Source organism: Atractosteus spatula, chromosome 4 (genome assembly GCF_055471065.1).
Source record: "Atractosteus spatula isolate fAtrSpa1 chromosome 4, fAtrSpa1.hap1, whole genome shotgun sequence".
In the NCBI taxonomy this organism is placed as follows: Eukaryota; Metazoa; Chordata; class Actinopteri; order Semionotiformes; family Lepisosteidae; genus Atractosteus; species Atractosteus spatula.
This window is the reverse complement of record NC_142709.1, coordinates 69,235,285-69,253,467: the sequence shown is the minus strand read 5'-3', so window position 1 is coordinate 69,253,467 and position 18,183 is coordinate 69,235,285. Positions and strand designations below refer to the sequence as shown.

Genomic DNA, 18,183 nt, shown 5'->3' with positions numbered 1-18,183 from the left:
CATTTGACCTCCCCTACGAAGATAACACATCCATTCATTGATAACATCTCCATATTTGCAAAAGGACCGAAAATACTTGTGATTTGTAATATTTGTGCACGTGCAAATCCATAATTATTGCATCATTTACTCTGTGCACGAGTATACATTTGCGATAACAATAAGTGCCTTTTTTAATACGAGATTTTTTTGTTTTCTTTTCTCTCAACATAGCACTGTATATCAACATGCAGTAAATTCAAAAGGAAAACTCCGGAAGAAACGTTACTATCTTTCGAAACATAAGAGAGACAAACTTATGAATACTTAAAATACATGAAAGAATTAAAGCAGTCTCCAGCTCATCAAAAAAATCCCTTTCAAAACCAAAGTGCAGTGCTTGGACCTAATTCCTTTTAAGAAAGTTATTGCTTAAGGCGCAATAGGAACGCTCTGTGCTGTGTGAACTTCAGTATCCCACAAGCTCCTTAGTGCTGTTAAACAACACACCCTTTCAAGCACTCTTCAATCACTTTTTATATCTTATGAAGTGCTTTTTAAAAAAGTCCTAGTTTGGAAGCTGGTGGAAAAATCTTAGTGAGAACAGTTTTTGCATGTGCAGCTTTTTGACAAGAGAGAAACATTGCCAGTGGTGCTGGTTGTCAGGCATTAAAGATATTTTGCTCCTTTGATTAAATGTGAAGGGAAAATGACCTACATATATCAACAATGGCTGGCCAGACAAACAGCAGTGAGAAGCCAAGGATATTAACTGCCTGAAATGTGCATTCATTAGCGAAAGAAACCTGGCTGTGTTTTTGGATCATTTAGAAGGGCTGTATTTTTTGTCAGTGACTAAATTACATTGAAGATGGAATACCACTACTTAATCAATAACTGTCTCCTTTCAACAGTTCATGGGAGCATGGAGTTTAAATTATGTTGTTGCTTTCTGCTTCTCAGGTTTATTTTGTGTCCATTAATATGCATGAAAAATGTTCAATTTCACAATAGATTGGAGAGCATGCTGTTAAATTATTAATGAGGTTTTGATTTTGTATTTGTTTTATTTTTGTTCTAAAAGCAAGATGCCAACAACAGGATTAACTCCTTGAATATGCAACACCAAATGCTAAAGGTGAGTAAATAACCAACGGGAATAAATAAAAAAAGGAAAATCCATGTGGCATCAGTTTGAATTCTATGCACAATTTTGGCCTTTCTCACCACTGCTTATTTTTTTGTATAGAAATACAAATGTATTTTTATTTAGTGTATATTTATGAAGGGCAGCAGAGTGGCACAGTGGTTGACATTGCTGCTTTGTAGCATTGAGACCTTTGTAGCGTGTATGGTTCAGATCTAGACCTAGGGTGCTATATGTGTGGAGTTTGCATGTTCTCCCCAAGTTTGCATGGGTTTCCTCCAGGTGCTCTGGTTTCCACCCTCAGTCCAAAGACACACTGGTGGGTTAGTTGGCTTCTGATGAAACCGGCCCTGGTGTGCGAGTGTGCCTGCCTGGGTCTGGATGTGCCCGGCGATGGGCTGACGTCCCATCCAGGGTGTATCCTGCCTTGTTCTCCTTATCCGCTGGGATAGGCTCTGGCTTGCCCGCTACCCTGTCCTGGATGAAGTGATTAGAAAATGGAGGAATGGATGGATATATTCATTCAAGTTTTTTTTTAAATTAAACCTCCTGCTGTTTTTGAAGAATTTATTATTTTCTCCGAGAGGTATTTTCAACAGATTTCGTGTCAGGTGTGCTTGATGTCTCATGCAGAGACAGACGTGCATTGGGGATCCTGATCTTGCTGGATGTGAAATGTTCTTCTGTTTAAACTGCTAGCTGACTGCTCCCCCGGTGCACCTCAGTTCACAAGACCGTGTATTAATGCGAGTTCTACAGTACCTGAAGCTGCCTTACAGCCCCAGACTGGAGTGATTTATAGCCCACTGCAGGCAGTCCTCTGTGGTTTGTTCTTCACATTACTACCACAGTTTTTGAGTCAACAAACAAACAGTAGGACTCTTTTGTCTAAATGTTTGGATAAAAATATTCGGGCCTCCGCACATATGTTTAAAATAAAGAGTATGTCTTAGCACAGCTGCTTGATTCCTTCAAGTTCATCTTATTCCCGCTTGCTGTTTTACAGCTCCCCGAACGCCTTTTGAGGACATTTTGCGGGATATCTTTGCTTAAAATGAGGGAAAAGTTTTCTTTTTCGTACAAGGAGTGTGAATCTACTATGTCTCATAAATAAGGATGAGCTTCCTTTTAGTTACTCAAGATTTCAAGAAACTATTGCTGACCGAAAAATTGCGATTTGTCACCGACTAAAATACAAAATCCATCGAGCAAACGTACATAGTTACGTGTTCTGCCCTTCGGTCTGTAGCAGCTTCCTTGTTCAGCAACACCAGCACTGCCATGTGTGTGTTTGCACACTTCTATGACAGACCCTTACTCTGGTCCTCCTCAGCAGTCTTCACACATGAAAACTCCACCATGCACACCCAAGCCATTGCAGGCTTTTTCAAGGTAACAAACCAGCAATTACTAGCTCCACAAACACCATGCATATACATACTTAATTAATCCTAAATAAATCCATGTGAGTTGAGTTGAGGTGCACACAAACACCCTTCATCAATAATCTAATCAATTAAGAGATTATCATCCAGCCTATTTACAATAAATAAATAATAATAATAACAAATAAAGCCTATAATACATATAACACGTTGGCGCCCTCTAGCGGCTGGTTGTCTAGTTGCAGCCCCTTCTTAGGCCAGCCTTTTATACTGTTGCTTGGTTTTGAAAGTGCTTTCAGTGTTCTGTAACGAGATAAGATCACTTTATCGGCCATATACATTCTCTTGCATTACGAATTCATCTTTTCGCATACCCCTGCTTGCTCTCCATGAGACACAGACACACAGGCAGGGAGAGAAGCTTGGGGTCAGAGTGCAGGGCCAGCCATTTATATGGCGCCCATGGAGCAGTTGGGGTGAAGGGCCTTGCTCAGGGGCCCAATGGAGGGGCCGCAGGATTTGAACCAGCAACCTTCCAGCCACCGGTGCAGATCCTTAGCCACAGAGTCACCGCTGTGTTTCAAAGATTGGACCAGGTTCAGAAACTAACCCTCCTCAATTCATGACTGGCAGTGGCTTTTCATACCACTTTGGGGAGTTCATATCAAGGCCATATTAACTTGAAAGTTAAGGTGTGTCCTGAGTTGTTCTTGCATTCTCTTAAGAATGCTCCCCAATGCTCTTTATTTATAGCTGGTAACATTGTGATTGGGATTCCAGTAATTGATTTGATCCCAGTGCAACATTGCTTCTTCAGAACCAGCATGATGACCTGAAGAAACAGTTCTATGATCTTCAAGAACAGCACCAGCTCCTGGGAGATGATCACAACAAAGCACTGAGTGATCACAAACAGACATATGATCATCTGCAGCAGATGAAGGAGATGGAGATCTCTAAACTAAAAGGTACCTGCGTTAGCTGTTTTGATGTTTTAAGAGCGAAGGTCTTCCGGCAAACTTGAGTTCTTTCTTGTGCTGATAGTTCAAAAACCCAGTCACACTTTTGGCAGTGCCTGCTGTGGACTATTGAAAAGCATTTAAAGTCCCACAAGTCATGAAAACAATTTTTTCCTACCACATGTGCAATATTTTTTGGTAATAAATGTGTCAGAGTTGATATATTTGAGAAAACAAGAGCTGCAACTAGAAATGGGATGCTGTATTTCTTGGTCACTTTTATAAAGAAAAACAGAATTTAATTGCACATTTTAGATGGTAAAGATGCTTTAATTTTAATTTTAGTGTTTAATGGGGCATAAACACTAAAAACTGTCCCTCGCCTGCTTTTATATTGTGCCTAAATAGCACTGTGTGTGTAGCAGGACGCGCTCCGCATGCAATGTTCGTGTCTAAATCTTCTCTTCTTTTCAGACAGTGGCTAGGAACACCTTTATTCAATGTGTAACTTTAGATATTATTTTTCAGGACGCAACTAATTTTTTGTAGTAGTACAAGTACAACGGGAAAGCATACGAAGAGGCAATTAATAATATTGCGATAAATCATATTGGCAAATCGTATTGAGTCCAATACTACGTTGTGTTTTAATGCATTTTAGTGCAGTATTAGTACGAGAAATATAAATACGTTAAAACTTAAAGGTAGTAAATACTTATAATTAAATTAAATGCTAACCTTTGTGAGTGTTCTTTAACTCTTTGTACATTATTACAAAATTAAATCAATTAACAGCATGAAGGGTGCTTATTTCCACAATATGCTTATTTATGCTATTAGCCTCGCATAAACACCGTGTTCTTCCCGTTTGTCAGCGTTAGCTGGTGAATACCGCCATCTGTTGGCTGTACATAGGAATTATCTTCATAACAACATGCCAACAAGCCCTGTGGGGGTTCTTGCAGGATTTAGACAAAAAAAAAAGTAAATAAACTTATTGGATCTAATATATGTGAATAAAATATTTAAATATTGTCATAAATCAGCTAACCTCGACCAACCCACAGGAAATTAAAGCCCATTTCTCAGAGTTTAACTTAAATCCGAGAAGAGACTATTTAGAAAATGCAAATTTACCTGCTTTCCCCTGGCAGAGAACATCTATAACCTGCGTGAAGAGAACAAGCAACTGAGAAAAGCTCACCAGGATGTCCATATGCAGCTCCTGGATGTCAGGGTAAGCCGTCATGGGAGTTTGTCTTGAGAGGCTACTACTACTGTGAAGATTTATAAACTACAGTCAAGCTATAGTCTGCTTCATGTGTCCTACTTTGTCAATAGCTTCTGTTTTGGAATTGGGTATTTTGGTTTATTTTACAGTGTATATATGTATATACATCATATATAATAAATGTTGTTTCGGAGCATGGTGTACTTTTGAAATCTTGAATTTGTGTTGCTATTCACGGTTAGCACGATGTTTTAATCAGCAATCGAAAGATTTGGTATTTAATAACTGTCAGTTTATTCTCCCATTCCTGAGAGTTGTCTGATGTTTCTGATGTTAATTTGTTAAAATTTGTTTTTTTTATTTGAGGGTAACATCAAATTTTTAGTTTTGTAAATATAAGCACTGAATTAGAGAAGAACTAAGACAAATGCTTAAAAAATGTATAGTTGCTTACAGTCAGCGCTTGGTGTGTAAAATTATATTCCTTTAATACAGCAACAGCACAAGGATTTAAAGTCGGCACACGACCAACTTGCAATGACTCTAGAAGACCACAAGAGTGCGCTGGCTGCTGCACAGGTCTGGGAGAGATTGCTTTGTTCTCTGCGTTGAGCAGCTCTTGATCGCGCGCGTCTTGTTTTGCATGCTGCATCTTGGTGACCAAAATCTGCACAGAAAATAATCTTTTCCAGATGTATGCATTTGAATATTAGTTAATTGAAAACTGAATTGTTTTTCTCAGCTTACTAACCTCTGTCTCCATCTTTTTTCGGTACTGCCTTATCGGTACTACCGCAGATAGGAGTCACATTTTCTGCACTGTTTTGCAGGTTTTAATAATTGCAAGAGAAAAGTATCTTCTTACTTTGTTTTTTTTTAAGTAAAGATTTTGTCTGAATTTTGCATATTTTTAAAACGGGGAAAAACCATTTCTTTTTCCTACAGAATCACTGAAACATACCTCTACCAATTTATTTTTAATTCTTCTAAGATTGTATGCCTTGCACTGCACTTACAGTAAATGATCACATCCTACAGACAATCTCTCTAGCAGAGCCTGGAGCTCAGATCCTTCTAGGTTCCCCCAGGTCTAATGAGCTCAATTGTATTTTGTTCTCTGTTGGCAGTTCCAAGTTCTCCAAGGGTGCATGCATTTATCCCCTGAGGATCGCGATGTTGCCTTGCTGTGTGTCCCCGCTGCTGAAGACCTCTACTAACTTTCTCACTAATTCTGACTGTTTTCTGCATGTTTGCATTTCACTATGCAAGTTCTTTTTTCTCTTCCTCTTTTTCTGTCATTTTAGACCACTTGTTTTCATTTAGGAGAACAAGTAATGAGTGAAAGAGCAGTTGAAAGTTCCTGCTTTGTTTTCAGCCTGCTGTTTCATGCAGCTGTTATTATGCAGGAAGTGTGTGGAAGGAATTCAGTTCGAATTAACTCAGATGTCTGCAACCTCCTGTGGTTATTGTTACATTGTTAGTTACTCAGTTTAATGCTGTGCATTAAAAAAATAACACATTTTAATGTTCCTAATCAAAGGACACTTCATCAATGTGGTCTTAGTTGTGCTCACAGGCGAAACCTGTGGCTGAAAGCATTAAGATATATATATATAAATCTTTATATTTATAAATCTATAAATTTTATCAATCTTGAATAAATTTATAATTTATTTCTAAGGTTCCCTAGATATATGCGGACAGTCGTGAAAACATTACATTGTGAAAGCACTCTGGGAGAGGCACTTGGGTGTTAATGTAGTTTCAGGATGGGTTATTCTCCCTCTGCACCTTATGAGCAGTGAGTCAGAATGTTAAGGATTCCTCATACAAAACATGTTTCTCTTCTACATGCTATTTTTAATACTTGAAATATAATACGAGAGATGTATTTCATGTACTTGGAAACTGCAGCCTTACCCCCATCCTATTGATATATTTATTTTAAAAATCTTAACTAGTTTTAGAATGAGCAAGTGCTTTGTTGACAAAAATGTATTACTATAGTAAAACCCATTTTTGCCTCTAAGGCAAGTCTCTGCCTTAAATGATTAGAATATTAACTTCAGTGCTGCTTTGTCCATCTGAGTTTTTCAAATCTGGGATACGGGACTTCTGGTAAGCAGGGATTTTCTGAAGTTCGTGAATGTGGCTGTACAGTTTGGACCCTAAGCTGTCCCAACTGGACGTGGCAAAAGGTACAAGAAGAGAACAGCAGAAGGAAGCTTGATCAAATACAGTATTTCTGTTTCTATTGAAGGTCCAAGTGGAGGAATTTAAGCAGCTCAAAGATACCCTTAATAAAATACCCAGTTTCAGACAAACGGGGTACAACAAGACACCTGCGCCCCAGGCAGTGCCAGGAAGGCAGGAGCTACAGGGGACCCCTGAGCACCAGGCTGGCCCCGAGGAGCACCCAGAAGCCAAAGAACAGAGCCGCGACCAGGTACGAGGGGCCACCCTCAGTTTCATAGCTGTGGGAGAGATGAAGAAAAAGAACGAGCTCTTTCAAGCACTTTGAGTACACTCCCTGAACTTGTATCCATTTGCACACTCGCAGTCATGGTGGTGCAAACAAATTTCAAGGAGACGATCGTTTAAAAAAAAAACTGGATACTTTTTATTAGCAGAGATTCGCGGTAGGCTGCAAATATTGGTGTACGTTTTTGTTTGTTAACAGAGAGAGTGAGCAGTGTGCAATCTTCCTCTCATACACCTGTGGGCGTGTGGAATCAGTTGCGTTCTTTAGAATGACTTGTAATTTGTAATTTGTAACTTGTAATAATTTTAAACAACAGTTTACCTGTGGAAAAATTCCTTACCTTTTCATTCCATCCATTTGTTATGGTGTTGTATGGTATTTTTTATCACCCTGATACAATTCAGGACTCATCGATATGGTAAAGATCTGACATATCTTTACCAGGATATTTGTTTCACTTTAAACAGATTCAGCATGTCGTGTTTCTTTGTTTTATACATATCCAGTCTTACATGCAGCACATAGTGAGAGCTCCAGGGGCTGACCACACAGCTGGGCTCTATGAGGCTGAAAGAAAGAGTAGGAAGGAAAGTGCATTACAAGATCAGGAGGTTTTGAGCCAGGTGAGGGGGTGTTTCTGAACTGGTGCCTTTGCAAAGATCTTCGCAATAACAAAATAAAAACAAAGCTTCCTATTTAAGGGCCCTAATTAGACTTTTGCTAGTCTCTCTCTACTCGGTTGGGAGATAGTGTGCCTTTGACACACAAAAATCAGCTATTTCAGTTGAAATCATACAAAATAATTAATATTTCCAAGTAGGTCTGTCTCTGTTTTGCCAGTCTCTTTACTGCATCTGTGAGTCTGAAATGAAGACGTAGACCCTTCTGACCTCTTTCTTCAGGCTTTCAGTTTTGTTGTTCTGGCCTCCCTATAGCTATACCTCTCTTTTTATCTCTTCTGTGGTATTTGCTCCTCATTGCAGTGTCAGCCAGGGGCAGTGGAATTGCGGGATCTGTAGTTTTTCCAAACGCATTTTTCTGCCCCTTGTGATATCTCAACATGCAATGTTCTTTTATATAAGATAAGATCACTTTATTGGCCATATACAATTTCTTGCATTAGGAATTTGTCTTTTTCACAGACCCCAGCTTGCTCTCCACGAGACACACAGACAGGGAGAGAAGCTGGGGGTCAGAGCGCAGGGTCAGCCATTTATACAGCGCCCCTGGAGCAGCTGGGGTGAAGGGCCTTGCTCAGGGGCCCAACGGAGTAGGATTTCTCTGCCAGTCACAGGATTCGAACTGGCAATTCTACAGCCACAGGCGCAGATCCTTAGCCAGTTTGTCACATGACTGCAGTCAGCAAGGCTGATATTTCACTTCCCACTTGTGTCTCACTTTCGTCCTCTTAGCCCGAGAATCCCGCTGAGGAGCGCGAGGCCCCAGAAGAGCCGACGGAGCGGCACCGCGGCCCTGAGAGAGCGGGAGACCACGAGGAGGAGTCCGAGCCCGGGCAGGAGGAAGAGAGACGGAGGGAGCTGGCGGAGGAGGAGATGGAGCAGGCCGGGCAGCCCCAGCGCGTGGCAGAGGATTTGGAGCAGCCGCAGGAGGATGAGGAGAGGGGGCAGGAGGAGGAAGAGAAGAGGCCCGAGCCCTGGCAGCATCAGCAGGAGCCCCCGCAGGTGCCGCAGGACGACAATGCGCTGGCCCGTGACCAGGAAGAAACACAGACCCACACGGTACTTTCTCAGAGAGCCTTTTCTCATTTTTTTTAAGGTGTTGACAAAATAAAACTATTTTTTTCTCACTTCTCAAGTGTCATCACATTCTTAATTTCCTGGAATAGGGATGACAACAGAGGCAAAAAGCTGCCTTATTCTGCTGAGATCCCTAGATCAACATAAACCTGCTATCAATTCAGAAAAAATAGTCAGCTGTAGTGTAAATTTATAGCATTCTTAGTTTAGGTCGTCTTTTATAGGGAAATGAATGAGACTCAGAATCACTACTGAAAGAACAGATCATTGAAAAAAGGCAGCAGCCCACCTTGTAAAGTAAAGCACCCCACTGTGTTGGAGTGACACGAGTTGAGCTCTGCCCCAGTCACCCGAGCTCCCTGTGCCCCCGACAGCCCCCGCAGGCCCCGCAGCGCGTGAAGTCCCCGTACGAGGAGCAGCTGGAGCAGCAGCGGCTGGCGGCCCAGCGCGCGGAGGAGGCCCGCAGGCTGAGGGAGCAGCAGGACGCCCTGCAGCAGCAGAGGCTGAAGGAGCACATGGAGCGGCAGCAGAGGGAGAGGGAGAGGGAGCTGCAGCTGCAGAGGGAGGCCGACCGCAGAGAGGAGCTCCTGAGAGAGCAGCAGCGCAGGTCAGCTCGGCCACAGAACACGCTTTAATAAGCATCAGAATTCCTCGCACCTGTATAGATCTTTTCTGGACGCTCCACTCAAAGCTCTTGACAGGTAATGGGGATCCCCTCCACCACCACCAGTCGGCAGCCCCACTTGGATGATGCGACGGCAGCCATAGTGCACCAGTCCGCTCCCCACAGACCAGCTCTCTGTGGGGAGGAGAGCAGTGATGAAGCCAGTTCAGAGATGGGGATCATTAGGAAGCCAGGATTGGTAAAGACCAATGGGAAATCTGGATAGGACACCGGGGTAACACCCCTACTCTTTTCAAGAAAAACCCTGGGGCTTCTAAGGGAGATTCTTCATGCAAAGAGGTCTGGCAATGACTCTTGTGCCCACTTGGGAGGGTCGTGTAGACGTGTTTCTCTGCAGAGCCATTCATCCCTAGCACCTAAACGTGTTGGACGGGCCCGATGGCCTGCTCTGATCTTGATGCTTTCTCATGTGCTCGTGTTCTTGGAGAAACAGTTTGCAGGGTTTACTGTTCCCAGCATGCCGAGAGAGCCGTGGATGACTAATCCCGAACTGACACTGGCAGCCACTCCATGTGTCCTGGTCATAGAGGGATTGTGCTGTGAGCTGGGCTGGATTCTCAGATGTTGGAGATCAACCTCTGATCTGAGTGAGAGCCTGTACAGGTTCGGCCATCATGGAGCCCAGACCATACTTTCTATTAAGATCCTACCGTGATAAAAGTTGTGACCTTAACGCAGAGGGAATAGTGTGAGCAAAACATACAAACCTCAAAACAGATCAGATAACCTGACCATTGTAAATCACGCACTGCTGGTGTAGGAGGCCGATTCCTACATCGCTGATGTGAAAAGTGAGAAGGAACACTTGGCAATTAAAATCCTGTCACGGCAGTTTCCCGCAAATGTTTCCCGGGCCTCTTCTGTGGGATTGATGGTGCACGTCTCCATTTTGCGCTGCATTTTTTCAGACAGAAGAGCCAGTATGAAAACATAGATGCAGACATCGTGCAAGGAGAGGCGGAGCAGCAAAACGAGGAGCACGAAGGTGGGTGCAGGCCAGTTTTCGAGCCATCCTTAGAAATCTCTTTAACGAGTAGGGCTTTTGGCACGCCGTGAGTCACACAATCCTGCTTCACTGCGTAGATGCTCTGCATTTAACGGAGTGTTTTTATTAATGCAGAGGTGAACAAACAAACCCAAAAGGAGGAGGAGGATAAGCACGGCAAAGGCGATCACGTCCAGGAAGAGGTGAAGATCTCGCTGTTGTAAAGGGCTTCCACCAGGTTCCCATTGCCTTTGTTAGGGTCTCAAAGCTCTGCATGAAACTGCATGGAGTGATGTGAATCTACTCAGAAACGTGTATTCTGCACAGCCTTATCAGACATTGGCCATATTTTACTGCTTCGGGTTATAAAGGACTGAATTCCTCTGGGCAGCCAGATACTATTCATTAGTTTTTGTTGGAAATGAATTGGAATATGATACCGTACTTAATATTGAGATGTAAGGCTTTAGCGGTTGTAAAATAATTCTGAATTTGCATTCAGATGTAAGTGAATTAAGTCAAACAGCCCTGTAATCACATTGTAAGTACCACTACATTTTGCTTTGTGAAATGATTAAGATAAAGCTCAGTATCTGCTGTTAAATGCATTTGCATGTGTGAAATGAATTGTCAGAGATTTAGAATGATTCTTTTGTAACATAAAAAGACATATTTCCTCTTTCCAGTGTTTTAATTGGAACTAGGAAGGCTCTACATGCCATTGCCCTTACATTGGTACTGTTCGTAATATCTCTTCACCCTTTCCCATTTAATTTCCATCATCTTCACTTTATTAAAATCTATCTAATTGTGGAGCAGAGAGAAATGTATCACTTTACTCCTTAGATTTTATTTTGTTTTTTTTTAAGTTCATTCAAAGGATCTTTTTTTATTTTTGCATGAGAGAAATGACAAAAAAATAAACGATGCATTGCCCTGTTTGTCTTCAATGGTGTCGTGCCATGGCTTATTCGGGAGGTGAAGGCTTTACTCGTGAGTAATCCATTGCCCTCTCTCTGTATCTGGAAGCCTGCAGAGGACGTGAACCCAGAGGACGATCCGAACAACCAGGGCGAGGACGAGTTCGAGGAGGCGGAGGAGCGGCAGGAGAACGTTCCAGAAGGGAACGGCGAACGCCGGGAAGCGGAGAGGAGGGTCAGGCCAGAGATGGGCGAGCAGCTGGTGGTAAGAGCTGTTCTTCCGAGCGCTCGGCCGTTACTGTAGAGCACAGGTGGAGGAAACGCTGAGGGAGCGCCGTTCCCATTGAGGAAAACCGCAGTGGAAACGGAGTACTTGTCAAAACGTTCTTGCGTGGAAATGGTTGTTGATCTGTTTCTGCGAAAGAAGATCACAATTTAAAAAAAAAAAAAAACAGGTTCCACCCCCGAGGCACAAACTAACCTTTCAATTAAACCAGAATCCCGGAAGCACGCAGGGGTTTGGAAAGCGAGGGTCCATCAAAGTGGGCATTGAGCCGGTGTGTCTGTGCTGTTTGTGCAGTTGGCAGGGAACCCGGATCAGCAGGAGGATAATCTGGATGAGCAGTACCAGGAGGAGGGGGAGGAGGAGGTAGGAGAAACGGGGGATTGGGGAGGAGGTTTATCCTGTGACTGGTCCTGTGACACAGTGGGCTTGGAGCTGCTGTGGAGCCAAGATAAATGATTTCTTCATTATTAAGATGTTACCCACACACTCTGATCAGTTTTGCCCCAGGCATTGTGTTTTACATGACTGGCAATCAGACACCTTGAGGGATTCTTGTAGCTAACGAACAGGTTATGGCGGGTTTAAAACTTTTCCTCTCTGCATTAAATGACTTTTGCCATTGAAATCGTAAGGTTGTAACTGAGCTACTTTTTCTGTTGTTTTCTGAAAACTGTTTGATTTCCTCTAGAAATGTCACGAAGCCTTGAGGCTTTTTTCTTCTTCGCTGCAACTGCTGACACCTCTCTGTGTTTCAGGTCCAGGATGATCTAGCTGGAGCCCCTAAAAGAGAGGAAGAGGAGAACGAGGACGGCCCCTACAATGAAGAGAATGAGGAACACGTAAGTCCGCAACCATTGTTTTTAAATATTGGTTTAATAAATCCAGGTGTCTGGCACAAACAGTAACAGTTGGGTTAGATCATGTCAAATAGTTTGCTAAGGGTTTGGAGAACCCTTCATTAATTGTAAGGTATTCTGTTGTGATATCAGAGGTTTATACAGGTATTTGCAATTTTGAGAGTACAGTATTAGAGTCTTTCTCCCAATAGATATGAAAAATCCAAGCTTCTTCCTATATTTTTATAGCATTGTGATTCACGATGTCTTTCTATACTTTGTGTTGTGTTTCTGTTCTTTGTGTACATCATGAAAACAGTTTTACCAATATTATTTGAAAATATATCCCACCTGAAGAGGTTTTGGCCAATTGCTCATGGAAAATATTCTCAGCTGATTGTCCTACAAAGTAAATTAGCCAGGAGCCTTCCCTATGGGCTGGTCTTAGCAAATTGAAGTGATTATAAGAACAGTGTGCTTCTTATTTGGAAGCACTGCTATGGAACAATAAACTCGTCTTCATGCCTCCCCTGATTGGCAGGATTGTTCAGTGAATTGCGGATCTGCTTCAGCTCATTCCATTGGATCAAATTACACCTACTTGGTTCATGATTGACATTGAAAGGTAGCCCATAAAGGTGTAGCTATCCTCTGAACGTGATTAAATAGATCCCTTACATCCATAGTGTATGCTGCTGAAATGTGTATGTGCCTCTTTCATACATTACCAGAAAGAGCGACCACGTTAGTTTGGCAAAGCGGGATAATCCTCACGCTCCCTCTGGATGCTCAAGCTGTGAGCCTGTTAAACCCATACAGGGCAGTACAGTATTCATGTCATGAGTTACTGGTTTAAATAAGATGGGGTGCTTTTGCAATCCTGAGAAAGATTGCCCCACAGTTCATGAGAAAAGAGCAAAGAAAAACATCCAGCAGAGGAGATGTAGAGAGTCACTATTTGTGCGGTACTTCGATGAAAGCAGAAAGGTGAGTTCCAGTTAGCTTTTTGAAACATACAGTGTCATGGTCTACAAGAGCAGAACATTAATCCAGGCATTTTAGTGTTTGTATTGCCAGCATAGGATTATGTGCTTAATGCCAGCTAACCACATTTCTTTTTGTCTGCATGGTTTGGAGGCATTACTGTGTAACTTTCCACAGATATAGCATTTGTCTGTCAGGTGAGGGCTTTGAGGGCAATTCAACCAGTTGTGAGTATGGGCCTGATACAAACCATACAAGACCCTAGAGCTGAACTGAAGTAGTGGATTGAAACAGCTGTTGCAACAGCACAGACCGCTATCTTTCTCCTGTTTTTATACACACTGTCTGTTGGGTCTGACCTACAGTGTCCCAGTGGTTTGATCCGGTATAAATCTGTTATTCATCCATCTGATATATATTTTTCTCAACATATTTAACCTGGGGAATGGGGCCAAAAATGAATATACTGTACATACACCACCTGGTGCCATGGAAACAGGTAAGTGAAGTGTTCTCAGGACTGGAAGTTAATGGCCTACATGAACAAATCGCGGTGGTTTTACACTGCAGGAGCAATGGCTAGGGCTGTATAACCGGAAGTCTGTGGGTTCTAGCCGTCCTTCCGATGAAACGTAAAACCGAGGTCCTGACTCTCTGTGGTTATTAAAAATCACAGTGCATTTCTCGAAAAGAGCAGGGGTGTAACTCCAGCGTCCAGGCTAAATTCCCCATTGGCCTTTACCAGTCATGGCTTCCTAATAATCCCCATCTATGAATTGGCTCCATCACTCTGTTCTCTTCCCCACTGAGAGCTGGTGTGTGGGGAGTGGACTGGTGGACTATGGCTGCCGTTGCATCATCCAGGTGGGGGTACAGATTGGTGGTGGCTGAGGGGAGTCCCCATTACCTGTAAAGTGCTTTGAGTGCAGTGTCCAGAGAAGCACTATACAAGTGTGAGGTATTATTATTACTATTATTATTATTAACCCTGGGTGGGGTACTGCTGATGTACCCATGAGCAAGGTACTTCACTCAGAACTAGTGCTCCGGTTAGATGCCCAGCTGTGTAAATGGGTACACATATACTTTGCATTGGACAAAAGCATCAGCCAAATCATTTAGTAATAACAGGATGAAACCCAGCCTACCCTTCTGTTATTTCAAAACGGGGTAGATTAGATTCTGCAACTCAGCTTCACCTCTTCCTGTTTCTCAAGGTCCCAGAAGGTCCTGAGAAGGAGGACAAAGCTCCTGAGGAAGAGCAGCGCAAACCAGAGGCCGAAGAGGAGAATTACGAGGAAGAGGAGGAGGAGGAGGGAGAAGGGGGAGCACGCGAGGCACACCCGCATCGGCGGGCGGAGATGTGAGGACACCCTTCATCTGAAAACCGTTCCAGCTGCCAGTGGGCCAGCAGCCCACAGGAGGACTTTCCACACCTTTTTCTCCTTTGCTCCACAGCAGGAATACGAATACTCCGCTGTTACAAAAGAGGTGTGTATTTTGAATAATGGTTGAAATCTAGCAAGGGACAACAGAGGTATGCAAAGGAAAAAATAAAAGAATATATACAGGTAGAAACTTGGAACAGTTGTGCAAGGCTCTGTGACAATTCTTTGGAAAGGGACACTATACCAAATTCAAAATGAACTCAAGATAGTTTAAAAAAATTAGTTGAAGCTTATTTGGAATCAGAAAAGATCATTATTTTTAGCAGAATGCTTGAGTCCTGTAATCTTGCTCTTTTTTTAATTAAAAAATTGTGTGTTTTATAAGACTTTTTTAAACAGAGAACATTTACGTTTTAAATGATGCTTTATCTTACCCCTTAAACGCTATTACTCCAGTGACCTTCCAGTGTCCGGCTATTTGTGTATCCCAGATTTACAGTAATTAGGTTCCCACCAACCATATTCAGCAAATCCCATCCTGCTGCACACACCTAATCTTGGTTCCAGTTGTGTCCGAAAAAAACTTCTCGATTTCAATAACATTTCTCCACGATCGCTCAGATATTACTTCCACGCTTTACATTGTATAATCCTGACAGGTTATTGAAACATGATATTTTTTCAGTTGTAATGTTTTTAAATTGAGAGTCACCAATTATACCCACTGGTTTTGGAATTGCCAAATATCTGCTTTTCACATCTTGGCTCACTGCTGTGAACGCTGTAACCACATGTAGGGGAGAACGAGGAAGTGCAGTCTCCACCTTTAAGCTCCTCCTCTTTTAATGCGTCGGAGGCACCCGAGCCCCCTGCTGGAGGTTCAGGGTATCTCTCGCCCGTAGCACTGCCCACGTGTGAGCCTCTGCAGGGTTTGTGGCATCTAGCAGGGGCTGGGCTAGCCAACCCTCGGCACAAATCAGCCAATCACACGCCACCATCAGGGGAAGTTCTTGGTCCCAGTCAGCTAGTGACCTGACTCAGACTCGAAACCGTGACACCTGGAACGCAGAGCTCACTTGCACTGCACAGCCCCTGTTTCCGTTGAGCCACTCAGCAGGCCCTGTCACACCTGCTTCTTAGTGAACAGAAGAGCCAGCAAGATTTCCGTGACAGGTGAAGTGCAATAGATTGTTTTTTCGGTTTTTATTTACAAAGGAGGCCAAAACTATTATAAGGTGTATGGTGGTAACGCTTCAGGCAACGCATAGCATTTACACAAATGTGTTGCCTTGTGTTTGTTAATTTTCCAAAAAGTAAAGTATAGCATTGAATTAAACAGTCCAGGCGTTCTCTTCTATATTATCCAGCGCCGTAGCAGTGTGAGTCAGGAATACTGGTAAACCTGTTTCCAAAGTGTAACATTATGGACGTACAGTATTTTGTTTTCTGTTCTACACTCTTTGGCAAACAAAAGAGCTGATGAAAGGAGTTGTTTTTGTTTCCATCTGTAGGGGTATTCCTGTTTGCTTCTGGTGAGGGGTCTCAGGGAGGTCATGAATTTTACATTACGTTTGTATCTTGTGGATTTCCCTCTATTGTTACGAGTTATGAAAATACATATGTTTTGCGCCAGCCTTACTTACATTAGTTACTTAATGTACAGTAAGTGCATGACAACTAGTTTAGTCTAGGGCTGAAACTGTATCAGTAAGTTTGGGGAACGTGAATTTCTGGTCAAAGTAACTGGACTAAAAGTAGTTTTCTCTGAAAGTACAGGTATTGAGCTTTCTTGTGTCCTGCAGTGAGATCACTGACAAGGAACAGTACCTTAAGTCTGCACTGTAAAACACATGAATGCCCTTATATACAGTGTATATATATTCTATGGGGGATTATAAACAGAACTGACAGAGAATCTAATTAAATCTGTTTGGGCTTAAAGAACAAATACAAATACTGTTGAAAATGAATTTTGTCCCCACTTTTTTGCAATTTTGGGTACTATTGTTTATATCATAATGAAGTATTTTGTGTGTGCATTTTTTAAGTTTATGATTTTTTAATAGGAAACATTTTACACTGTATAATAGAAATTATACATCGTACATTCCGAGCAATTTCTAACCCCTTTATTTATTTCACAGCATTGTAATTCTAAGATAAATATCATTTCGCAATATTTTTGTATTTGTCCCCACTACTCCACAAAATCACATCTTTAATACGGTAAAATGTTGGAATAGATTGCTCATGTACCACTGTAATATATATTATATATAAATTTGTACATAATTTTTTTCAGAACCTGAAAAAGATGTTATATTTGGTTAAAGAATAATGCTTTGTAATGAAATGCTGCAACTTGTAACATGAGATGAACTGAATACCAAATAAAGGTGGGTGGAGGGTGGCTGCAGGTGTTCTTTTCTCTTGACGAGAGACTGAACTCTCTTCTGATGCTTCGACTGCCAGGCTTGCCAGCAGAAAGAAAAGGTGTTTTTCTGTTTCAGGGGAAAGAAAACGGAATGCAGCCATTTTCCTTGCAGCGGAAGGGCGTGTCATTTTAAATGTCTTTCCTTCCCAGTCCAAGGGAAAAATGTTGCTTTACCACTAAGCTTGTAGTGAATTTGCGCTTCTTATACAGGGAGACTGATTTGTAAACAACACTTGTTATATCATTTACCTTATCACCTGACAAAACACTGCATTTGGCAAGTACAGTTGTGTTGTCCTTGGGTAATATTCTACCGGAAAATCAACAGTATTTCAGCTGACATCAAATCTGCTGTAGCAGCTGTACATAATGAGCCTGGATTTTCAAAACAGGTCAGAACATATTTACCGTTCTAAAGACTTTGAAGGTAAGTGACTACTTAATCTGACACCCCTCTTGGAAAACATACATTTAAATTAATAAACAGGATGTTACTTTGATCTCACAACCTAATCTGTATGTCAGATATTGAGTATTTTTTTTTAGAAATCCAGATCTTGTAGTGAAATAAACAGGACACGTCTTGTGTTTCATCACCTGCTTCAGTGGTGTCCTGCAGTATTTTACAACATCTGAGTTGTAAAAAAAAAAGTTGACATAAAAATGGAAGCCTTTATGATATGAAAATACGTACTTCTTAAATGTTTTGACACAACAGGGAAACC

General features: G+C 42.1%; 1 protein-coding gene across 3 annotated transcripts in view; it reads left to right on the top strand.

The window, feature by feature from the left end:
• The window catches only part of golim4a (golgi integral membrane protein 4a), a 31,971-nt gene extending 14,537 nt beyond the window's left edge, over window positions 1-17,434 (top strand). Inside the window, exons 4-16 of one of the 3 annotated variants that reach the window (XM_088914909.1) lie at window positions 1,064-1,117; window positions 3,329-3,479; window positions 4,625-4,707; window positions 5,203-5,280; window positions 6,962-7,147; window positions 8,596-8,922; window positions 9,315-9,547; window positions 10,534-10,610; window positions 10,746-10,813; window positions 11,640-11,795; window positions 12,111-12,179; window positions 12,572-12,655; window positions 14,854-17,434. In XM_088914909.1, the coding sequence (XP_088771035.1) occupies window positions 1,064-1,117; window positions 3,329-3,479; window positions 4,625-4,707; window positions 5,203-5,280; window positions 6,962-7,147; window positions 8,596-8,922; window positions 9,315-9,547; window positions 10,534-10,610; window positions 10,746-10,813; window positions 11,640-11,795; window positions 12,111-12,179; window positions 12,572-12,655; window positions 14,854-15,003 (1,716 nt within the window). In that variant the 3' untranslated portion in view covers window positions 15,004-17,434. Of the gene's footprint in view, window positions 1-1,063; window positions 1,118-3,328; window positions 3,480-4,624; window positions 4,708-5,196; window positions 5,281-6,961; window positions 7,148-8,595; window positions 8,923-9,314; window positions 9,548-10,533; window positions 10,611-10,745; window positions 10,814-11,639; window positions 11,796-12,110; window positions 12,180-12,571; window positions 12,656-14,853 lie in introns of all 3 variants that reach the window. The other 2 variants (XM_088914908.1, XM_088914910.1) reach the window with 2 other exon arrangements.
• The last annotated feature ends 749 nt before the right edge of the window (window positions 17,435-18,183 follow it).